Source organism: Mya arenaria, chromosome 9, assembly GCF_026914265.1.
Source record: "Mya arenaria isolate MELC-2E11 chromosome 9, ASM2691426v1".
NCBI classification, from domain to species: domain Eukaryota; kingdom Metazoa; phylum Mollusca; class Bivalvia; order Myida; family Myidae; genus Mya; species Mya arenaria.
Genome location: NC_069130.1, coordinates 28023493 through 28047981, shown reverse-complemented (window position 1 = coordinate 28047981; position 24489 = coordinate 28023493). Strand labels below are relative to the sequence as shown.

Below are 24489 nucleotides of genomic sequence, written 5' to 3'. Positions count from 1 at the left end.
GGAGTGGGTATCGGATGAGCGGCTGTAGGCAGACATTAAGCTATCTGTGAAAGTTGGAATTCTTACTGATAAAGCCTAGAATTTAATGATTGCCTCTCTGTAATTTTATTGGCTGTAAATGCAGGTTGTATTCTTAATAAAAAGTAAGGACAGTGCTCGTATATTATTTTACTGTAATAAAATAAAATGAGTCATTTTTAAATCTAAACAAACACTTTATTTCTTATCTTATCATATCTTAGTTTCGCTCAAATCTCCAGCGCAAACCTTTCAACTTTTCTTGACAAACAATCATTTTAAATATCTAAGTTTATGTTGCAAGTGATCTGACACATCATTAACAATACGTTCAATCAATTAATCAATAAACACATTTTTATGTACAGTTAAGATAATATAGGTTGATTAATGAAAGCGTGGGTCAGAGTTGACGTTGTTTTTCCTATGACGTCGTAATAATTCCAACAAAATAAATAAGCTTGATAGTAAAATTTTGAACCTTATAGAATAAAAAGCATATTCATAAATATGTACCTTTCTTGTGTAAAAGGTAAAACTAGTTTAATCTTAATTAAAAACATTTAATCAATGACAAACATAAATTCATTCGAAATTATTCTGAAATCAAATGAGTAATTCTATCAAATCTTTAAGCAAAACTTACATGGTAGAACTAATTTATAAATCTGTCGAATCAGCCTACATGTATATTGCCACTACATTTACCCCGATAAATGTATGTTACAACAAACTGGCTACGAAACGTCATGGCGTTACAAGTTTTTGAAATGAATTCTAGATCAAAATCTGCCAATTTCACGAAAAACCGACAAAATATTTTCCCATAACCGAATTTTACAGTTATGATAACAATTTAAATCAGGTGACCGAAATGTCCAATCAGATTGCCGAAATGTATTTGCTTCGATTGTATTTTGTGAAACCGGCCAATGTTATTTCCGTTCACTAATAGCGTGGAACGTTTTTAGCAAGTAACATTGACTTATTCCATTAATAAAGTACATCAATAGGATTGTAGTGGTTAGGCCAAAAAAAAATTACCTGTGTTTCCGGTGACATAGCGAAAAAAAGTAGGGTCGGTCGATCGGGATTTTTTTTTTCAGTTTCCATAGCATGCAATTTTCTGTTGAATCATAACAATTATGTTATATCTAAGCGTTTCATAATTCACAAAAAGTCACAGAAAAACGCCTTCGACTACCGTATTTTCCCGCCAATTTTGGCCTTGAAATCTGGTGTTTTTTGTAAACAATACTCGTTTATAAGTCGCGATCGGTTTTTAGAAAACAAATCCAGCACTTCAATTTCTACAGATCTGTGATAATGTTCAACCCAAAAAGTCAATTATCAACTAATTTGTTAATTTTCATGAGGAAAATCGCCGATTTTCTTGTCAACTGTGAGCTCCTTAAACTAGGCCTTCAAGTGGAGGTAGGTTAAAAATAGAACAAGTAAACGCGGATATGGATTTATTTAACTTATCTTATTTTCGTACAATCAAAGTTTCATTCATATTTATAGTGAATTTAAACATTTCGGTCTTGTTATAAGATTCCCAGACGACGATTATTGATTATTATTTTTTCGATCGTATGGTATTTTCTTACCAGCCTAGGCAAAATCTTGGCAATCAAATGGGATCGTACGGTATCCGACTGACCGAATTAAATACAAACCATAGCCACGCGCCTTTGATATTATCACCGCTCGTGCACCGACGTCACAAATAGTACCTTTTGATCTGCAGCCGACACATTCCAACAAATGTGTCGTTAACTTTCGAAGGTTTTTAATTGGATTTCAGTTGATGGGACTTATTTTTAATAAGGCGAAATAAATAACCATTGATAATTGCGGATAAATTAATGTAACGATTAGTGAAATGTGTATTGGAACCTGGCAAGTAGCCTGCATTAGATGGAGCAAAGCTTAATCGTAAGAAGCCTGCATGATATACGCAATGCCTAATCGTAAAAACAAAGTTTTATTTTGGACATGAATAAATAACACCGCGAGCTATAATCCTAAATATTTTCATTTTAAAGACTGCAAAATATGTCTCTTGTGATTAACCACGTGTTTGGACCGTAAACATGCGTTTGCCAATTTGAAGATATCGGACAGGGTTCGGCGCCCTCCGCCATTTTGTATTCCTGTTGACATAGCGTCTCGGTAATACATAATAAGGAATGAAAGTTTATTCTCCGGTAACATAGAAAGACAAAGAACGAAAATAGTGACGATTATATTTAAAAAAATATATTTATTTTTTTTACGATATAATTTTTTTTTACTTTTATCTCCAAAAAAACGATAAGGGTCGGCGAGGAAAAAATAGGGTCGGTCGGGTCACCGGAAACACAGGTATTTTTTTTTTTGGCCTTAGTTGAATCTCTTGGCCAATTCAGTACGTATTGTCAGCAAATTTTATCTGTACAGATAATCTTGCTCATTCAATGTATAAGCAACTTTGAGATTGAAAATGAAAACTGGGATTGACAATTTCTGGTTATTATATTGCTATAATTTACCATAGATGAATCCATTCGGAACACCTCGGCCATTGTCCATCGAAAACAACCTCGTATGTTTTCCGTTACATCAGTTAAAGTAGTTCGTAAAATTTTAAATCATAGTATTGGTGTTTCAACGTGTATTTTGTAATACTAAGTTTAAGTTGTTTGCCAGTGAAGTGTATTATTGCATAGATTAGTAAGATTCCAAAGAGTAAAGTCATTATAAGTTTAAGATTTCTGATATTGTAAACTGTCAGTACATCCGATATTGTTTTCGATGGAAAATGTAGTAGTTAAACAAGCCGCAGAATTAGACACACCAATGCAAAACACATGCACACACACATTACAATAATCGTATGTATCTATATGCGAGTTAAAAATACACTGTCAGTAAAACTGATTAAATACGATCTTATATGTACATATCAAACATCGGAAATTTCCCTTAAAACAATGTCACAGTTTCGATAAATTATTTCTTTAAAATACTGCCAAAGACATGCACTTTATTTGGCTGGTATAAACATCGTATCCAACTTTGATATTTCTTATTCTAAAGTAGCCGGTATCACCTTTCTGGTTCTTTTCATTTTTACGCTTTTTTTTAAACATCTCCCTTTGCAGCATGTTCCTAAATCTGCTAACACAACAACACCAACAATGACGATCATAACAGCAGTGGCAAAACGACCAATATTAGCTGACGACTCTCTGGAATCAGGCCTGCATTTATATCTGTATCGGTTGAGGGAAGTCTCCTTCGTATTTATCGTTAAATTCTTGACAAGGATATTAATGATTTCAGACTGAGAGAGGTTTGTCCATTCCTGGCCAGTGTAACAGATACATGGCATTATGTACAGCCTGGCCAATGGTGCTTGCACAAATGTTGTTTCTATCGCATTCTGCACTGACGTTGTTGACGCTGTTGTCGCTAATGGTTCAGTGGTCGGTGTTATTGCTGGTGATGTAGAAGTCACTGACGCTGTTGTCGCTAATGATTCAGTGGTCGGTGTTGTTGCTGGTGATGTAGAAGCCAGCGAAGTTGTAATTGTAGTAGATGTGGTAGTAGGTGCTTGTGCCGTCGTTGTTCCTTAAAAAATAAAAAAATAAACAGTAATGAACCGTCATATCAACGCCAAACAATTAAAACTAGGGTTTATGATATCTGGGAATCTCATATTATTTCGTTGGCATTCAAAGATAACTTATGGGTAAGAATATGTAAGACTTTTCTCGAAATTTCACCTTTCTTTGGAAAGGTAGGTCATTACATGCACGAGCAGTTGAAGAAAAAACAATTTTCCTTATAAAACTAATATTTGTAAGACGATAAACACACTGCATCGGGTTAGATGGCATTATAAGGACCAAAATATTTACTTTAACACCTTTTTATTGATTTCAGTAGACAACAGCTCGATGAATCAAATAAATAAATACGGGGAAAGAGGACAGCCTTTTCTGGCACCTTTAAGTATATTACGGAACTGTGATAAAAACTGTTACTCGTATCACAACTTTTGGCATTTGAATAAAGTAGTTGAACACATTAGTTGAACACATTTTATTACATCTTTACCAAAATTGAACTTTTTAAGGGCCGGCAGCGATGGTCCTGTTTATAATAATTTCCTTTCAATTTAGAGGTCCAATATTTAACAAGCATGATTCATTTATCCGTTGTAATATGAAAAGCTGTAATTAGATGTTGAGCGATTTTAACGAATGGATATTTATCAGATTTCTAATCAAAAAGCATTTACGTTTTCCCGGAAATGTCTTACAACAAAAATAATATGTTTATGAGTCAAATTTATCGGAACTGCCCAAATCAACAATAACTTGGGACTTTCTGTTTATTGCAGTTATATAAAAGGAGATATCTATTTTGTAACCCGGAAATACATTTCATCCACTTTTTTCATATTTATTTCTGAATAACGTTCTTCTTTGACAAGATATCATCAAGAACTCTTAAGACATTGTTGAATAGGTAGTCTGGGGCATTTTGTCATAAAAACAAAGTAAAAATGTCGACATACTTTTCCAAATTAATGTGAATGCTTTTCGATCCAAAATTAGATAAAACATTCTTTTGTATTTTTTGTTAAATCCTTACTACCCTAAAACATGTCACCAAGATTTTATGTTTCATCCCAAAAAAAGATCGTTCCTCAAAACTTAATAAATTAACTATTTAAACGTTTTAGTTTTTGAACTTTCTCACCCATTTTTGCATTTTGGCCGGTGTAACGTTGTAAACTGACCCCCATAGAATAATTACCCCACGGTCATTATTTTATATAGAATAATGACCCCCTTCTATAAAATACTGACACTCAAAATAATGACCCCACGATTTTATCTATAAACCTAACCTATTACTAACATACTCTATATCAATTCAAGTCACTGTCGTGTTTCTATTGCTTATATGTGTTGTTGTTGTTGTTGTTGTTGTTACTGCTGCTGCTGCTGCTGCTGCTGCTGCTGCTGCTGCTGCTGCTGCTGCTGCTGCTGCTGAGTCTACAGCTGACACAACAGCAGTATAACTTAGAGGCCCCGCTAAGAAATAAGCGTACATCTATTGAAAATGAATTTTTCAAATGGTTTTCATTTGAATTATCATTATTGTACTTAAAGAATAGTATTTAAATAATAGAACATATACCTAAGTCGTTTTAAGGTTACTATAGAAATAGAGAGAACCGATATTTAGGCTGGAGGATAATTTGGTTTTGTTTACAAACAGTGTATTATCAACTTTTATTAGTAGTCATCGGAAATGATTCTGGTCATGTTTTCTTGATTAAAATAGAGATCATCCTTTACGAAAATAGAAACCTTTGGAAATATATTTTATATGCTGGTTCGTCATCGATTTTGGGCCTTTATATAGCCTATTTTACGGAGAAGATTTCTTTCTTTGCTTCTCCAGATATGGCATTTGATAAACTTTTTGTTTAGAACATATTTTAGATCTAAATCTTTTTGTTACCTATATTTCATTCAACAGGCTTAAGTTTTATTTTTCCAAGATTTTTCCAAAATTCGTTGAGATAGTACCTTTAACCGCCTCGTAACTTTGTGATATCGCATTATGTTACGCATACATGTATATAATTATTAATTTACCTTCTGTACAATGTAGTGTAAGCATTCTGGAACTTATAGTTACGGTGACTTTGTCCGAAATTTTAGAAAAAACATCATTTTATTATTGCATCCTACATGTTGTACTAATTTCGTAATAGCATGGGCTCGCGGGTTCAATAACAAAAAAATGCTATTGACGGTAAAATAGTTCATTTTCTGGAGTGCAAGATTGTATAATAGGCAAATCATACGTGGAAAAGCACAATGTTTTATGCCACCCCTGAAAGTGATGTTAAATACTCTTAACCTTCTTTATGTTACCTATTTGTCACTCATATATACATGTATCTCCAAAAAATGCGAAACGGGTGTGGGGTAGCCCAGTGGTTTTATTAACTGTGGCGCTCCTCGTCGTTAGAAATTATTCAAATTTCAGTATATTGTTAAAGAGACACCCTTCTTTGGATTTGGGGTATTTGTGTCACTTTTCAGGTGTTTTTGAGTAGAAAAAGTAAACAATTATATCAATATGAGGCATAAAATATGCAAAGCGGTTACGGGGAAGTCCCATGTTTTATGACCTGTGACGCCTATGACAATAAGATGTTGTTCGAATTTAAGGGCCATAAGTCCCGAACACGTGGAGCAAATCCATTTGTTTTCTTTCTGCACAACTAGGCATCGGAAGTAGTAATCCCTGAAAGTTTGAATCAATTCCGTCCAATAATGAATGAAGAGTTGCGGTCACAAACAAAATGTTGCACGTACGCACGCACGCACGCACGCACGCACACACGGAAGTGTGCCATACCCATATTCTCCTCCAATGCCTATATCCAATTATGTTGTAAGTGTACCTTAGATGGGTTAGGGTTTGGGTTAGGGGTCGTTATTCTATAGGGGGTCACAATTCTATGTGAGGGTCATTTTTCTACGTGAGGGGGAGTCATTATTCTATGGGGGTCAGTTTACAACGTTAGACCGGCTCTTGAGGTATTTTATTAGGATATCGTGATCGAAAATATCGAAAGCTTTATCAAAATCGGAAAAAGAATAAAAGATCTTCGTTATTGTTTGCATTTGTGAAATCAATTGCGTCTTGAAGAATTCTGACATTTTTCCCAATATATCTCCCCTTTGATGAAACCTGTCTGATCATAACTTATTATTATCTTCTGTAAGAATGGTTTAACTCTATTGGCAATTGATTTTGAAGCTACTTCATAGTCAATATTTAAATGAGAAATTGGTGTCCAATTTTATTTTATTTTAGTTATATCTTTATCTTTTTTCGAAAGAAGGGTAATGATACTCTGTTTTTGCAATTCAATCAAACTTTCATTTAGTAATGAACAATTTAAAGAGTGGACAAGGTAAAGTTTGATTTCGTTCCAGAAAGTGTTATAAAATTACGCTGTCAAGCCATCCGACCCTGTTATTTTTCATTGCTTTAATCGCGTTAAAACATTCATATTCAGTAAGATCTTCTTGTACATGATCTTCATTTGAAAGACAGTTATTCTCATTTTGCATAAATCAGGTAATTTCCGGATATTATAAATACTCGTCCTCCTTATAAAGAAATTCATAACATAATTTAGTACGAGCTAGAACTTTTTTTTATCTGATACAAGATCGCCGTTAATGTTTAGCTGGTTGGTTATTTTTTTGTTGTGATCGTTTTTTTTCTCCAAATTTGCAAAATATTTAGGGTGTTTTTCAAACCCTTGGATCCATTCGGCTTATTAGAGCAATTATCTTACTAAATAAGGCAAGTTTAACTAGTTGGCTTTTAGCTTTAAAGTTCATAAATAATTCAAGTTAATACTTGTGTTTTGCATGGACTAGACACGATATGATACAATTGCAAGAAAACATAAAAATGTCGAAAACTTGCAATATATTGATATTGTTGTGTATAACGCATTGAATCTTACTAACTGATGTTTCACATTACTTTAGGACACAGTTTTTGCGCAGTTTTCCAAATCGAAATTTACTGGGGTTGTCTACTACGTAAAATTGTGTAGTCAGTTTAAAAAGTCGGTATGTGGAAAATGACAGTTGCTAAAACACTTAATGATGAAACGATGGTATGACTTTAAGTTGTTCGGAAAAAACCTTTCCACGGGACAGCGACATGATTGCTTGCTTTTATTCTTTAATATTGTAAATGATGAATAATCGACCTCATACTGGCTCGCATTGGCAATTCTAAGATTGTTTTGAGGAAATAGCGTATTTACCGATTTGGGGACCATCTGGTGTATTGTCCCTTCAAGACTTTCGTAGGTCGTGAAAGCCACAGCGCTAGCAATAAGTTTTAAAAACACACGTTGGATCGGTCGTTCGATGTATTTAAACGCCTGCTTCTTCTCTACGCCTGCTACTTCTCTACGATTAAGTATCAAACCTCTCTCTATGTATATATAACGTGCATTTATCTGTAAATAACTGTCTGTTTGTATTAAATAATACGGATGCGGGCATTGAAGACTTACTAGACTTCCCAAAATATACATACCTGAACAATCAAAGACAACCAAGTCAAACTCAGGGGCTGAGGCGGTTTGAAGTGGACAATCGGTTGAGCAAGCGGTTGTTGTCACACATTCTGTGGCACCATTCCCGCTATAAGACACAGCGCCCGACTGGGAGGTCGCGGTTAGTTTTAATGTGCATGCTTCTAGGCTTGATACACTAGCCGTTGGACTAGAACCTGTTAATCTTTGTCCAGGGTGAAAATACATGGCTGCGTTGAGGCACTCTACAGTATGAGAAAATTGTTGAATTAATTAATTTCAACACAGTATGGATTTAAGTGTTCAAGTAAGCATTGATAAAGGATTAATTCATCAAAATAGTTTCACTACAAGGTACATTTTTAAAAAGAGAAACGAAGTACGTTCAAGCACACATCATAGGAATTGCCAGATTGACCAGGGCATACCGAAATAAATTAGATACAAATAAAGGGACACACAGGTATCGATCTGATATGAATTTATCTCTCACAAATATCGAAGACCTCTATAAACACGGACATTGCGTATAAACATTCACCCCTGTTCTTATGGGTCTGCAATAAAATAAATGATTTTTTTTCGGATATCAATCCCTTATGTATAAGTAATGCATGTGTAATAATTTGCTAAGGTTTCATGGTAATATTGTTAATCATAATACAATTGGTAACATTGGTACTGATAAGCAACAAAAACAGAACTAGTGCAGAACATTATTGAATGCCAATGATTTCCTTTAACGATAGATCGACTTCTTTTGTGAAAGGAGATCAAAACCGATAAATAATATTTACTATTTATTCTATGATTTGACAGGAGTTCATACTGATTTAAAAATAAAAGCATTTCTATACGTGTTATAAACGATTTTGTAAATGATATTACTATATAGTATTCAAGCAACTATTCCAAATAATTACAATTTAATTAATTTTAAGCGCTGTAATTGTTACAGATCTTTGTATAGATTGTATATGTACTGTTTGATCTATGAATTGAACGGGTTGTCATGAGCTGGCAATCCCACAATTAAAAGATTCTGTTGAAACTGCTTCTAGACCGGATCGACCCTAACCGTACTAATGTTGAGTAGTATCATCTAAATGCGGAAAACAACACGTCGTTGTTTTAATTTTCTATATATCTTTATATTGTTTTAACCTAAGCAACCGATTCAATGTTTTACTGTTTTTAGTGATCATATTTCGTTTTTGGAGCAAATTAAATCCTCTAATGTTCAAAAATAAATTCATACGTTTTCGTGAACAGTTTTTTTGAACGAATCAGATTGTGTTGATGATGGCTTTTGGGCAATTCATTTTCTCACTATAAAGCCATGGTCATTAACTTATTGTATTGATATTAACGTGGTACTTTAAAGACAGTGCATACTGTCTCAATTGTACAGCAATAATCGTTTGTTTCTAAATACATTCGAATCCCGTTGACTCGAACTCGGTTGGCTCGAAATCCTCGTTGGCTCGAGTTGGATGTAAGGACCAGCTTATTTCAATCTCATTAAAATCAGATCCCCAATACACGCTTCACGACGTTACGCTATGTTTATTAGTTTCAATCTATTGATTCAAGTGTTAATTGGAAAGTTCGACGAACGGGCACATGCGGATATGAGGCCTGTATAACGAGGCGTGCGCTCGAAATGACTTGACTGACTTCTGCACACACCCACGTGTCAGACTTCCCCTACTGCATAAAAAACACGTGAAAGACACATACACTCATAATAAAAACTCCAACCATACACTTAACGGTACGTTTCCTATCTAGAAGTAAGGCCTAAAAAGGTTTGGCGTTACATCCTTTTCAAAAAATAGTTAGTGTAGGTAGGCTTTTATATTTTTTTATCGGGCCATATATAAGAATGTCATTTTCATCATTGGAGAATGGTGTTAAAGTAATCTTCTGTACAAAGCAATCAAGGTTTTAAACTACATATTGAAAAGCAAGTTTAAAAAAAAAACTGACTATAAAAATGGTAGGGTCGGCGCCTATTTCGTAGGTAGGGTCGGGTAACCCGAACCAAATGTATTTTTAGGCCTAACTAGTGTTGGGAATCGGGTCCAGTTTATCGATAATCATTCCACAGAAGTAACCGATTATCGATAACACTATCGGTTTTCGACAATATTCTAATTGTAGTTTTATTCTTGTTTAATAACTGGTTATCCTTAATAATGCGTATGTCATGTGTATGTTTGAAGTTATCAAGTATTAGTGTTGCTTTCCGCCATATTGTTAACGATAACATTTAAACACTTCCGAATGTATAAATTAACTCAAGGAGAAAATTGGTGGAAATAAACCGAACAGAAATAACGAGATAAAAGAAGAAAATAACTCGCCAGTTGAATCGATGGTCGATTATGACCAAATACAATCGATTGTCGCCGATTTCAGGCCTGACCAATCATTTTCCGATTATAATCGATTATGGGGCCCAACTTTCTCGAAACTTCTTAAGCTTACCAGGCTTAAGAAGCATATTTCAATTAGCCAAAATACATACTTAAATAGAATTTTGTTAAATGAAAAAAAATGTTTATTCTGATAACCATGATAATAATTCCTATCTAAAGAATAAAAACTCTTAAAGAAGTTACCATTTCGCAATTTATTGAAAACCAGAAAAAGTGAGCTTAGCTTAATCCTTAAACCATAATAACTTACCCGCTGTACATGTCTTCACAAATGCTTTGTATCCTGCCTTGTAAGTGACACTAGACGAGCAATCGTAGTAGTAACATTTATCCTCATCCCAACGATACACTGTCGACATAACGGAGGACTGATCTTCAAGGTATGCGCGACAAGCCGCTTCACGACCACTTTGGGGTGATGTTGACACACCTTTGAGATCATGCTCACTCTCCTCACAAGAACCGGCCCAGTCGTAATTACAATTCCAGCACTCCCGGACAAGGCTCTCACAGTTCATATGCTCAGTGGAACATTCGTCTTTTGAAAATAAGGAACATGCTGATAATTACAATGCAATCATTCATTATTCAAATTAGTACCCTCAAAGTACATTGCCACCGCAGAACATTCGTCTGTTAAAAATAAAGAACGTTGTGGTAATCACACAAAATGCATTAATGTGTCGAGGATGTACCTACGCAGGCCATTCGTCTTGTAAGAGACACGAACACAGAATAAAACGTTAGTAATCACTGTAACAGCACTCCTAGACCGAATCAAGAACTGTGACATGGTATCACCAACGAAGGATATGTATCTGTTAAAAAATAAACAACTTTGGTTATCACAAATGCAGCAATCCTGAACTGTAGTATGAACTATCACCGGGTATCACCACCGTAGAATATGTGTCTGTTGAAAAAAAAAACTTTGGTTATCACAAAATGCTGCGATCTTGAACTACAGTTTGAACTATCAAAGGGTATCACCACCTTAGAATATGTATATGTTGAAAACAAATACAACAGTGCTGAATCGAACATGTACTCACACAGAAAATTGTCGCCGTAAAACATTTATCTGTTAAAACAAACGGAGCATTGCGCTCCTAAACTGAAGTATGAACTTGTCTGTCGGTTGAAAATAAGGATTTTTTAGTAACTTCGTTTTTACCTTTTTTGAGAAAAAGACGTCTCGGTAGCCTTAATAAATTAAACAGTTTCCAGGGATGAAAACATTCTCTATGTCACTACAAAAGACATAGTATTAAGAACATTCCAAGTCAATGAACTATTTTGGCACATGTAATCTAATAATCCGATTTGAAACTACCGTTAAAAGTAAAAAAAAACAACAACAAATCTTAGACTAAACGTTCTTTTCGAAACTCAGCCGATGTCTATGTCGAGAATGATTGATAACACCATCCAGCTAAAATAAATAAGTATAAACTAAGAATTGTAATTTACCTGCTAGTAAAAGAAAGCAAAATATATATTTAGAAACTTAGAAATGTGACGACTTCAAATATACCAAACTGCTACAATCAAATTAAACATGAGTGTAGCAGTTTTGTATATTTGAAGTCGTCACATTTAAATACATATGTATTAATGTAATATATACAAAGATCTGTAACAATTAATTTGTCGATTTTTGTTTTGTCATTTTAAGTCGTTCCTATCTTTTACTCCAAAGAAAATACATTTTTAACTATAAATAAATATGTTTTGATGCATTATAATACTCACCTAACATCGAAATCACCATGCAGATAATGATCAACGGCGTGGTTAACCTAGCCATGACACTGGATAAGAAACTAATGGAACACAATGTTATGGACAAACTTTGGCTTTGGTACCCAGTTGATCCAATACTAGATCTGAAGCCAATGTCTTCTTTGATGTCAAATGTCAATTTTTATTAAAAAGTATTTTTATGTAAAACCCAGCATGTTTAAATTTACTCAACTAGTTAGTTAAACAAAGAAATTATTGTAAATTTATGAACATTCTTGGTACAGGCAAATATTTTTGTGTAAAACCCAGCATGTTAAATTTACTCAGCTAGTAAGTAGTAATAACTATTGTAAATTTATTCAAGTTCTTGGTACAGGCAAATAAAAGAAGAAACCTATAAATCAATGGTATTGTTTAAAGATGCACTCTTTCTCCCAAACAAGATTTATCACAATTAATAATATTGTTTTAAAATTCCAAAAAAGGATGAATAAATGTCAGAAAAAAGGCTACAATGAAGGATACTGAGTTTAGTTTTAAAGAAATGAGCATAAAACACCGTATTTCTTCCTTAAGAGACTAGAGTAGTCTACCATTAATATTTGAGCATTCACCAATGATTTAATTTTGAAGCGCTTTCCGCTATTAAATTCGCAATACAATCTTGTTATCAGTAGTTAATATTTTCCATATATGCATTATTTCGTAAGTAGATTAAGATTTATCACTCAAAATTTATTTGTTATACATGTGTATGTATTGATTTTGAATAAGAATGTCACTTTAAGTTATAATCGTATAATCACTGTTGTAACCACTAACCATCTGCATTTTCATAATGTAATGCTTTTTATATCTATTATTATTCACAATACTGTTATACATGAAGTTCTCCATATTTCTTAAGCTATTCTTGTATTGTTGTTGATATTTGCTACCCTGTAACGATAACCACATGCATAATCAAAGTGCTGAAAGCACTGATGGACTAGGGCTTCATTCAGGGGAATTTGCTGCAATTTGAAGTCCAACTCATAATGTCAATTAAGCTGGTTATGCAATACTGCAGTTCCTTGGTGTTGGGATTACTTTATTTACTTGAATAAACAAACAGTTCTTGCGTTGGAAAGTACAATGTATTAACATGCATTTTTCTTGCCCTGACTCCATCCAAGCCTTAAATCTTAGATCAACATGTACTTGGGGCTATGTGTAAAATCAATGAGAACTATAAATTATGTTCAATTTAGTGCCACTAATGATATTTCATTCCACATACAAAAACACTAACATGTTCTTTAAAACCAATATCCTATGTTATGATAAAACCATTGCCAAGTTGGTAATTTGAAAAGACAAGAAATTATATCTGGTCAGGGTTTGACAAAGTCTTTCTAGACAGCTGGACGTTTTTTGCAGTTACTTTGAAAATCTTCAAAAGCTAAACTGAACAAGAATGGAGCAAAAAAATCACAATACCAAAAGGGGTTTTAAAGACTTACGAGATCATTCTCACATCACCTATACCATTAGTTCTTATCTACAAACTTAAGTCAACATAATAATTAATGTTTTACATACATATTGCAATGAATAAAACATATTGCAATAAGTGCCAATAACATAGCAATCAAGTATGATCACTATAGGCCTAAACATGAGATTTCAACATTTTCCTGATAAACAATAAATAATTTTACTTTAATAACAATTTTCTCATTTTTTACACAAGCTGAACAAATGGTCTCTTTTTGAATACTTGACATATTTCATGGCTTTCATCATTCAAACTAACATTTCACTTGTTATTTCAATATTCAATGATTGTGTAAACATTCATAAATGATGGTTAAAATTAACATTCATACTAATCATGCCTACCAAAAGCACCTGACTGACCAATCAGTATAAAATTTTGACAGGGCTTATTGGTGGTTCATTGAAATCAGCCATGACCTCCCACAATCTGCCCTGATCAACAGTAGTTAATGAATTGTTTCAATTGTTCTTATTTTCATAAACTTAGAAAACAACTGCAGTGAATAAAATTTATTCCTCATCACTGAGAGAAAGTTTAGAAAAATGAACGAAGCCGAGTTACATCTAGTTGGATATCAAATCCTACAAATGTATTCATCATTTCATATAACCGTATTTTGTGAATGTTAAATTTTTGAAAGTCTAAATAATTTTGATGATATTTTGTGATTCATTTAATTTTATTCTTGTTTCATTTAGTGTTCAATCCCAAGCTTTCTTGTTTACATTTAAGTGCAAGAAAATTCACTGATTTGAATAAATTCATTATAATGTAAGGTCACATAAAGGATATATTGTGCTTTTTAAAAATAACATTTTTTTAACAATAACATTTTTTCATTTGTTTAAAATTATGTCAAATGAAGTGCATTGACATTTTATTATGAGTTTAAAGCAGCTGCTGCACTCTCATTTTGACAACTTTTTTTTCTTTTTTGTCTTGGAACAAGCCAATTTTTGCGAAAATCCATGGAAACCAGTTATATAAGACTGCTGACCAAAATTTAGATGGCAGATTTTTATATTAAAGTTAAAAAAAATGATGTTTTAAGCATTATTCTTAAACTGTTAGTAACGGTTAAAGCCATAAAACATTAATTTTCGAACGGAAATATGACAAACTACGAGCTGATTGTTAGTCAGCAATCTGATATCATTGGTTTGAAGATGTTTACGCAAAAATTTGCTCTTTCCAAGACAAAAAAAGTTGTAAAAACGGTAAATCTGTGAGAGTGTAGCTTTAAACTATGACAGGAATAATTCAAGGGAAAGATTTTTTTTGATTTCTAGCATTAGAATTGTTTGAATCGCATGAACATTTATAAATTATGTAAGGTATTCTGACATTGGTCACACTTTTTGAACTTTGTGCTGTCTTATTTTTGTTTGTCTCAAATTAATACAGCATTGGCTTCACTTGTTGTTTATGAAAGGGACTGTACACCAGATTGGCACCAAAAAGTTGTTTTTTTCCTGAAACGAATCTAAGGACACTTTTTTAATAAAATATTTTACTCTTTGATATCGTTATTGTAAATAAAATACCGAAATGAAAAAAAATGCAGTGAAGTGTCGTATCCACTATGCTATGAAGACTTACTTTTACTGAGTGAAATTTTCCAGATGTATACCTAACTCGCTAATATCATGTAATAACATCAACGGCAGATCACGCATAAGGAATGAATTCTACTCGGTAGACATACTACGTAATCTTTTTTTTAATGGAAAACACGAAATAACTGCTATTAATAAATCATTTTTAAACTATGGGGATCATAGTTAGTAAGTTTCAATGCATTAATTGTACACATGCGATTGGAAAGGTAATCTTGAAAGCTCACTTAGTATAATTTTTACAAATAACATTCACCCTGCAAGGTACTCATATTTGGATGATACATAACGATTTGCACAGTCATTTATGTATAGTTGCATTTATTGATAAAGGATACCTTTTTCAAATCTTTGATTTAGATTACAAAGTATAACTAACTATAAATAAATATATATTCTTAACACAAGCTAATGCATCAGTCAATTGTAACCATACCCCCCGCCTCCCAGTCCCGGAATAGCAGGGACTTTTACTTTCGGTCCAGCCAACCCCAGCTAAAATCCCCGCCCTGCGGAGATAATCTGATGGTAAAGTCCCCACCAAATGCCCCGCACCCAAGGGACATTAGGTTAAGCCCCCTCCACACTGTAGTTTCCGGGAAGACCTGGCACTGCGGGGCCACCTGAAAGGTAAAAACATGGCCCATTTCGCCGGCTATCCCCAGTATATCCCCGGATGTGGGAGCCGTGGTTACAATCGACTGGTGCATAATGATCCATAGAGATCCAATCTCATGCCAAGTGGATTTCTGGTCTGACATCGCGAGGTTAGATATTCTTAAGCAAAAAAAAGCCTGGACAGCATTTGAGAAAGACTGTTGTGATGTTAAATCTTCATTACTATTCCACAACATTGGGTGATACGGGAACTTGATTGAATATTTTGTTCCCTAAACACCACAAGTCAACTGATTAATTAATACAAGGTCAATTCTACCTCCACAATATTCGGCACTGCATTGTTAGGTAAAACTCAAAAGTTACATTTGTAAATTATTTAACCTTTCCCTCAAATATTTCACAAATTTATATTGATCAATCAACAACTATGCATCACTCTATTGTATCTGACTGATTTTTGATTTTCATTCTTGGTTAGAAAACAAAAAGTGAGCACAAAGCGTCTTCAGAAAAAATAATTTGCAAAGTATGCACCAGTCAATTGTAACCACGCCCCCCCCCCCCACCGGATTTCCATCCAGCCAATCCCCAGTAAAATCCCTGCCCTGCGAGAACGAACTGGTGGTAAAATCTCGTGAATAACCCTGCACCCCGGGGATCTAAGGTAAGAGCAATACACTGATATATTTTGAGGGAAGACAAAACCACCGCAATCACCCGGCATTGCGAGGACACTAGTTCTGGCTTCCATAACTTTAATGTTGATATTTTTTTTGATGTTTACACGTCCAAAAAGGTAATATATAATGTGTTTGCTGAAGTTCTTTAAGTACGAGGACACCTGAAAGGTAAAAACACAGCCCTTTTCCCTGGCATATTCCCGAGGGGGCCGTGGTAACAATTGACTGGTGCATTATATAAGAGAGGAAATCAAAATTGAGCATGCAAGATTGTTTTATCAATGGCGATGGTTTATCACCATGTCATGTACTTACACTGAGAGTGGCTCCAAGATTTTTCTATGCACAGAGGTAAACAATCATCTTATTCACAGATGCTGTGCACATATTCATACATTTGGCTTCATTTAGAATGAAACTTCATAAATAAGTATGCGCATATTTGATATTTTTATATCTCCATTTTGCAAAATTGAAGAACATGATTTTTTTGATGGTGGTAATCATTCAATGGCGGCTTTATTGATAAATTTCCTCAATAAAACACTATGAAATTCACATCATCAGCATCCGGAAGAAGTGATAACATACATGTCTGAATTATTCGGCCGCTCTGATCAGAGTAAATTTTAGGTCAATAAGTAGACTGGTACCATGATTTTACTTTTCCTCAAAAATAAAAAAGTTATACAGGTACGCGGCATATGGTTTTTTGTTAACATTAATAGTATTTGAACAATAAATAACAAAAATCATGTTGTATTTAAAAAAGTGCTAAATGCCATGCGATGATTGGTTAAAAAACTTTGTATCGAAAAGAAAATATCACGGAAACATGCAAATTATGTCGAAAAAAAATCAGGGACCGACTTCGGAATACCAACATTGTAAACAAAGGATAACAATACTTTTTTTAAACCAACTTTCCTGGTTGTTTTCTACTTAGACCGTAGGCTTTATTCGCTTTACGTATGAATTCACAAGACATTTCGAATGCGCGACGGGCACCGCGGTTAGCTGATACTGGTTTCTTTTCGGATTAAAGAGAAAGATGGTACCAGTCTATCAATACAGAGCATTGAACGGAAAAATTTCGATGCGTACTTTTCCAATATGATCATATTCTTATTGCATATAATCTGACCGTATGCAAGAACATTCATGTAGTTAACCCGATTAACTCACTCGCTACGTATGAATTTCTTGTGCTTCATTAAAAGAACATACAGTTAGCTTGAATTGTTAGGATAACTATTTTTATTGCATGTTTTCATTGTAATCAGTTCCGGTACTACTTTGATTTTTCAAATTCGCTAACGGCAATCCAATCAAAATACAGCGTATGAATACATTACGTCAGTGAACCCCCAGATGCGGCTTGAGAATGCAGATAGCGCGTTTACGGCTATGAACTAGGCCACAAGTGCCCAAGTCCAAAAACTGTGTTTACTTGTATATATTTGTTTGACTAGATGCTTTGTTGCATAAGTCGAAATAAACTTCTGTTCTTTTCTGTCTCTGTCTTTTCTATATCCTAGTAACATGAGTGGAATGTTCTGGAGGGCCCCCAAACAACACAAACAGAGAAAATGCATGTATATTTATGCGAAAAGCTACAGAAACAAGCTCGGTAGCAAAATGTTTAAACATAAACCAGGTTTAATGGAACTGGGTAAACGCCAAAGACATAGAACATAAAACCACAAACAAGAAACATGGAAGAACAGCACAACACTCCACAAACAGCAGAGTGCATACATATAAAAAACTAGGCATATTTATCAAGGATTGTTAGGTAGCGCTTTGTTGTCGAAATAGTTTTATCATGATAAACATTGTAATTAACTGGAAATGGGCTTTAACTGGTGTTCGATACACTCGTGGAACAATCCCTTTGCATGTCCATTTTATATGAACTTAAGGGCTTTCCACATTGCTTAAGTGGGTAGGGAAAACCAAAAATTAAAACGTTGGAAAAGTTCACTTAGTTTTCCGAAACAATCTTTTTCAGGAGTAGAAAAACCAACATTTGCAATACGTTTTGGGATAATAAAGAGTTAGGAAACTTGTCAAAGGAATATTCTATCAGATTTTGGATAAAAAAGCATTGCATTTTTCGGGAAAGTCTATCGACAATATTAAAATATTTTGTGAAAAAATGCTCCACACTTCCAAATCAACAATTTCTTGAGGGTTTTGAACAGCAACAAAAAACGATATTCAAGAAAATAATGCCAAAGTATGGATTAAATTATTTTCCTAATATAATTAGGAAAATATATTATATATTGAACATATTTATCCTTCATGAAATACCTGCAATCATCAAAAGGCCGCAACACATTAACTGTTGATAGGGTAGTCTTGACTATTTTGACACAAAACGGAGTAATTTTGTTTTCAGACATTTCCGTAAAAATGTAAATGTTCTTTAAATGAAAAACTGATAATATCTTATTCCATTTAAGTTGCTCGATTCCTTTTCACACATACACATGTTGCAACGTATGTATGTATTATGCTTGCTAAATATTGAACCTCAAAACCAAATAACAATATTTGTTTAACCAATAAGGTCTTGGTTCTTTCAAACTTACTTTTGCACTGTGGAAGGCCCTTTAACGATGTTACATTGCACAGTTGCTGTATCTCTCTTCATTTTTCATAAATTGCGTTATTGTATCTTCATAATGTATGATTGAAAAAATTGTAAATATGTACTCTCGCTACAAAGGAAACCCCGAAATCTATAATTTAAATCTGCACTCTCACAGACTGAAAGTTTTGACATTTTTTAAGTTTCTTTCTCAAAATCAGCTGATTTTGGTATAAATGCCTTCAATTCAGTCATCTAAGAGAACTCACAATATAACAGATCTCAATTGTTCGGAGAACTGCAGACAATTTAGTAACATTTTTAGCCATAAAACATCGCTTTTCGAGCGTAAATGTGTAAAACTGCGAGCTTATCTTTTGTCAGCATTCTTGTATCACTTGTTACCAGACAATAACGCAAAAACTGGCTTACTGTAAGACAAAAAATAATGTGTCAAAACGGTCAATCGAAGAGAGTGCAGTTTTAAACACGGAACAAACTATTGAACATTTCGATATGAATTAGGTAAACAATATTGAGTAAAGTATCCGAGTCTGTGATACATAGCCTTTATATTGAAATTTAACTTATAAAATCGAAAAATAAACTTTTTGTTGCACGTTAACATTCACACAAAGCCTGTTCATTAAGTCCTCATTCGACATCGATTTATCTTTTAAATATTTAACTTGATCTATGACCAATGTGTTTATACCAAGTAAGAATATGGCCTTATTTCTGTTACAACGTTTTCGAGTCTAAGGAAGTTATTACTTTTAAAGATTTCACATTTTGTTTCAATTTCTTTGTGTTGATGAACTTCGCCTTTTACTAATGGGTGAAAATATAAACAAGTGTAATGTTATACGGGTTAAGACTGAACTGACATTTGCTGATTCTTATTTTGGTCAATATATTTCAAAAGGATTTCTCATGCTTGTATTTCCAGCGTCCGAGAGTCTCTGTAAACTTACTATAGAAATAAGCACAGTAACATTTTACAAGCGCTATCGTGTATCAAAATTAATTCCACAAGGGAACACACATATATCTTCACTCCGAACAATTATTATTGTTCGTAGTATATGTGATCGTGTGTTTCTTCTATTGTATGATTATTCATTAATTCTGATCATTAAAGACAAAATGCGTGTAAAACATATTCTATGACAATTAAATATGATTTAGAAATGATTGTGTCCATTAACTTTATAAGAATATTCCATTTCGAGTAAACCGTTCCGTTTCAATTTAAGATTTCAATAACTTTTCAAAATATTTATGTGATTCATTTTGCTCGGCCTCAGATATCACGACATAATTCATCGACATTATTGTTTTATGACTAGTAAATATATTTTAAGGCACCTTTCCCCTTATTTCCCTTTTCAACATTATGATTTAAAGGCACATTTCCCTTTATTTGTGCTTTCAATATATCATGGTTTTAAGGCACCCTCTTCCCTTAATTCCCCTTTCAACATTATGATTTAAAGGCACATTTTTCAATTTTCGCTTATTTCCGCTTTCAAAATTGTGATTTGGAGGCACGATGTTCCCTTATTTCAATTTTCGCTTATTTCCGCTTTCAACATTATGATTTGGAGGCACGATGTTCCCTTATTTCAATTTCCGCTTATTTCCGCTTTCAACATTATGATTTGGAGGCACGATGTTCCCTTATTTAAATTTTCGCTTATTTCCGCTTTAAACATTATGATTTGGAGGCACGATGTTCCCTTATTTCAATTTTCGCTTATTTCCGCTTTCAAAATTGTGATTTAGGGGCACGATGTTCCCTTATTTCCCCTTTAAACATCAATATTTTATGGCACCCTTTTCTCTTATTTCCCCTTTCAACAGCATGATGTTAAAGCACCCTCTTCCCTTATTTCCCCTTTCAAAATCATGATTTTAAGACACACTTTTACCATTATTTCCCCTTTCAACATCATGATTTTAAGGCACTAATTTCTCTCATTGTATTCAACATCTTTGTTATTTCATAAAAATACCGCAAGAAGTCACAAGATTTTGTTTATTGGATCATACTAAACATTGGTTTACATTAAACCATATCTGTGACCATTGAACAAACCTTTTTCTCCCAGTTCATATTGAAAAAGATGAAAACCCATTTCCGTAAATTGCAACGGGATATTGCATCAAAATGTTCAAACATGTTGTAAAATATGCTCCCTAAAAACACTCATCTCCTTATTACACCAAACATGTTTAAAAGATGTGTGATCAAGAATTGAGTAAAATGTACCTCATAAAGAACGAATCTCAAAAACTACATAAAATAACATTTTGAAACATTTATTTTTTTGACCTTCCCCACCCACTTGTGAGGGCCAACAACAAATGCGATTCTTTTGAATCAAAATTGCAATTAGTTAAATTTGTTGTGGATTTGAAGTCTACTGTCAAAGACGTGTACTCGTCAGAGTACGCAGCAAAAACAGATGATTCTTGGCATAAGATTATAATTACTGGTCCAGATAAAATGTTACGGAATTTCCGTTTTATTTACAGAATAAAATATATATCTCAAAATTTAACCTAGCTTTCGTTCTGATATATCAGACAAATGAACTGTAGGCACTTCTTGTTAAGATTAAAATACCGTTTTAATCCTGAAATTTGAGTATGTACTTTTTTTAAATGTTGTTTAATTTTGCAGTATGAAATATGTTCAAACTAAAATAAAAATTGATAATTTTAAATTTATTTCTTAAGAAAACCAGTTTTTCGGTTCTGCGAAAGTGTAGCAAAAGGGTGTGCAAAGTGTACATACCTGTCCCTATGCATTGTGACGACAGCGTTCTTCCATCTATTTAATACCTTTCTCAACTAGTTTATTATCCGGATATTCGCCTTAAGTTTATGAACGGTATATTTCACTTACATCACATCCTTTTACAAAATTTTAACTTGATATATTGACCGTCACATAACCGCTTGCAGTTTTATTGAAAAGGGCCTTTGTTAATATATTTTTTTCTGCCAATTCGATTATCGAACATTCTGAATTCCAGTTTCGCTTGTTAGCTAGTTTCTTAATAATCATATTTAAGTATCGTTTATATATTTCGAACGATATTGTTTGAACATGCTATTTTGAATTGTGTTAACGGGGGGTTGGAAAAATTACAATAAACTGAATAAATTATCCCCGTTCATTTATAACATTCTTCACACTTCCATGCGTGGTCATGTAAGATCGGCTAATGTTTAGGGCAGCGATGTAGAAGGAACTACTGTCCAAATTTATTATCCAACGCTTAAAAATGGGAATATTTATTTCTGCGTTTACCCTTGCAAACAATTTCTGCTAACTATAATATAAAAAGGGCGTAACTATCTGCCAATTAAAAACATAGTTTATTCTTCAAAAGTAGCCAGTGCTATAATATCGAAATCAAGACTAAAACTTTGACGGCCAATAGGCTGTATACACATGCAATATCCTATTTGTTGAAATTTCACTGAAATGTTCGAACAGTTTGAAAATAATTATAATACATAGCTGTATTTTCAGAACATTTCCCGGGCGCACACTATCTTAGACACGTATAGCAAACTAAAGACAAAAATAGCTTCACATGGCGACAGCTTCCTCGTCAGTCGTTCAACAATCCTACAATAAACCCCGGTACACCATTCTTCAGTACCACCTCAGGATGAGTATGCCGACCTACTTATTCGTTCCTTATTCGGCTACAAATTGAATATTATCTACATACCATGTCAAGAAACTTGCACTCAAGAGTTATCATTCTTGTTTCTGAACCAGGTTTTCAACGGTTGTTAGAATGTGGATGTTGTTCAGTCGGTCGGGCGGCCGCCAAACATTAGTATCCGCCCAATAACTAATTAAGTTAGCATTGATGGATAGTAATGAACGCTGGTGTGAAGGAAACGTTGAGAGCTAACTTGGGATTGCTTCTGATGGAAGTCAAGGTAGAAAAATGGTTTCCGCCAATTTGCTAAAATTAAAAATTAATGATTAGTGATGAAAACAGTGTGTATGTAGCTTATGTGGAAAGCTCGCTTGGGATTAATTTGGAGTGTGGTTGGGTCAAGGTCAATTTCACTGTTACTAAAAATAAAAAAAAACCGGAAACATTGGTTTCCGCCACATAATTTAAGTCAAGATTGATGGATAGTAATGATGAAGTTGATATGTAGGTAGCTAAGTCAATGCTTGGGGTTGCTTTTGAGGGCGTGGGGTCAAGGCCACTGTTACTCAAACAATAAATATGGTTTTCGCCCAATAACCTAAGTTTGAATTGATGTATAGTTTTGAAAGTTGATGTGTGGGTAGCTTATGTGGAGAGCATGCCCACTTCACCACACGCATCCAACAAAATGCATTGGAGCTGTAAATACATGTTTAAGGTTTCTTTATACAATGACAGGATCCTCGCGCAAAATTATTCTGGATCAAATCACTCACATACTTTTTATTCCCTGTATGTATTAATGTATATTAATATTGCCCTCAACCTAGGTTACTCGTGGACAAAATGAACAGATTTATATCAGTGGTTTATAAATATGCCTTTGACCTCTAAGCAAGACATTGACCTTTGAGATACAGACCCTCTTCTTGTGCATGTAACGCCGTCTCATTATGACCTTCATGGCAAGGTGTTTAAAATTCCTTTAATGTGAGGTCAAGAGACAGCCCTGACAAGGATAATTTTAAACTTTGACTTTTAAGCGTCACCTTGTCCTTTAAAGTATAAACCAGGGTCTTGTGTGCAACTCTCCACCTCATCATTGTAAACCTTATGGCAGGTTTTTTGAAAATCCTTTAATGGATGGTTGAGATACAGCCGTGACATGGATCATTTCAACCTTTGACCACTAATTGTCACTTTTGACGTACAGACCAGAGTCATGTGCCCTGTAAGCGAGCTCGACAAAAACAAAAAGTGTCATTTTAAAGGAAAAACACAACAACAAAAGGAAGTACCAACGCAATGTTTCATGCCTTATTTCTTTTTTTTACACATGAAATTGAAGCAGAGAATGTTTTATGCCATCTCAGACCGTTGGCTACGTTCTGTCCATGAATTTTGA

At 33.9% G+C, this 24489-nt stretch overlaps 1 protein-coding gene across 1 annotated transcript; it reads right to left on the bottom strand.

Moving 5' to 3' along the window:
- Positions 1-3088: 3088 nt before the first annotated feature.
- On the bottom strand, positions 3089-11120 carry LOC128245907 (uncharacterized). Its single transcript, XM_052964126.1, has 3 exons — positions 10853-11120; positions 8164-8406; positions 3089-3633 (listed from the first exon to the last, which is right to left on the bottom strand). Exons 1-3 carry the CDS (start codon positions 11118-11120, stop codon positions 3089-3091), a joined length of 1056 nt encoding a protein of 351 aa, XP_052820086.1.
- Positions 11121-24489: the final 13369 nt, after the last annotated feature.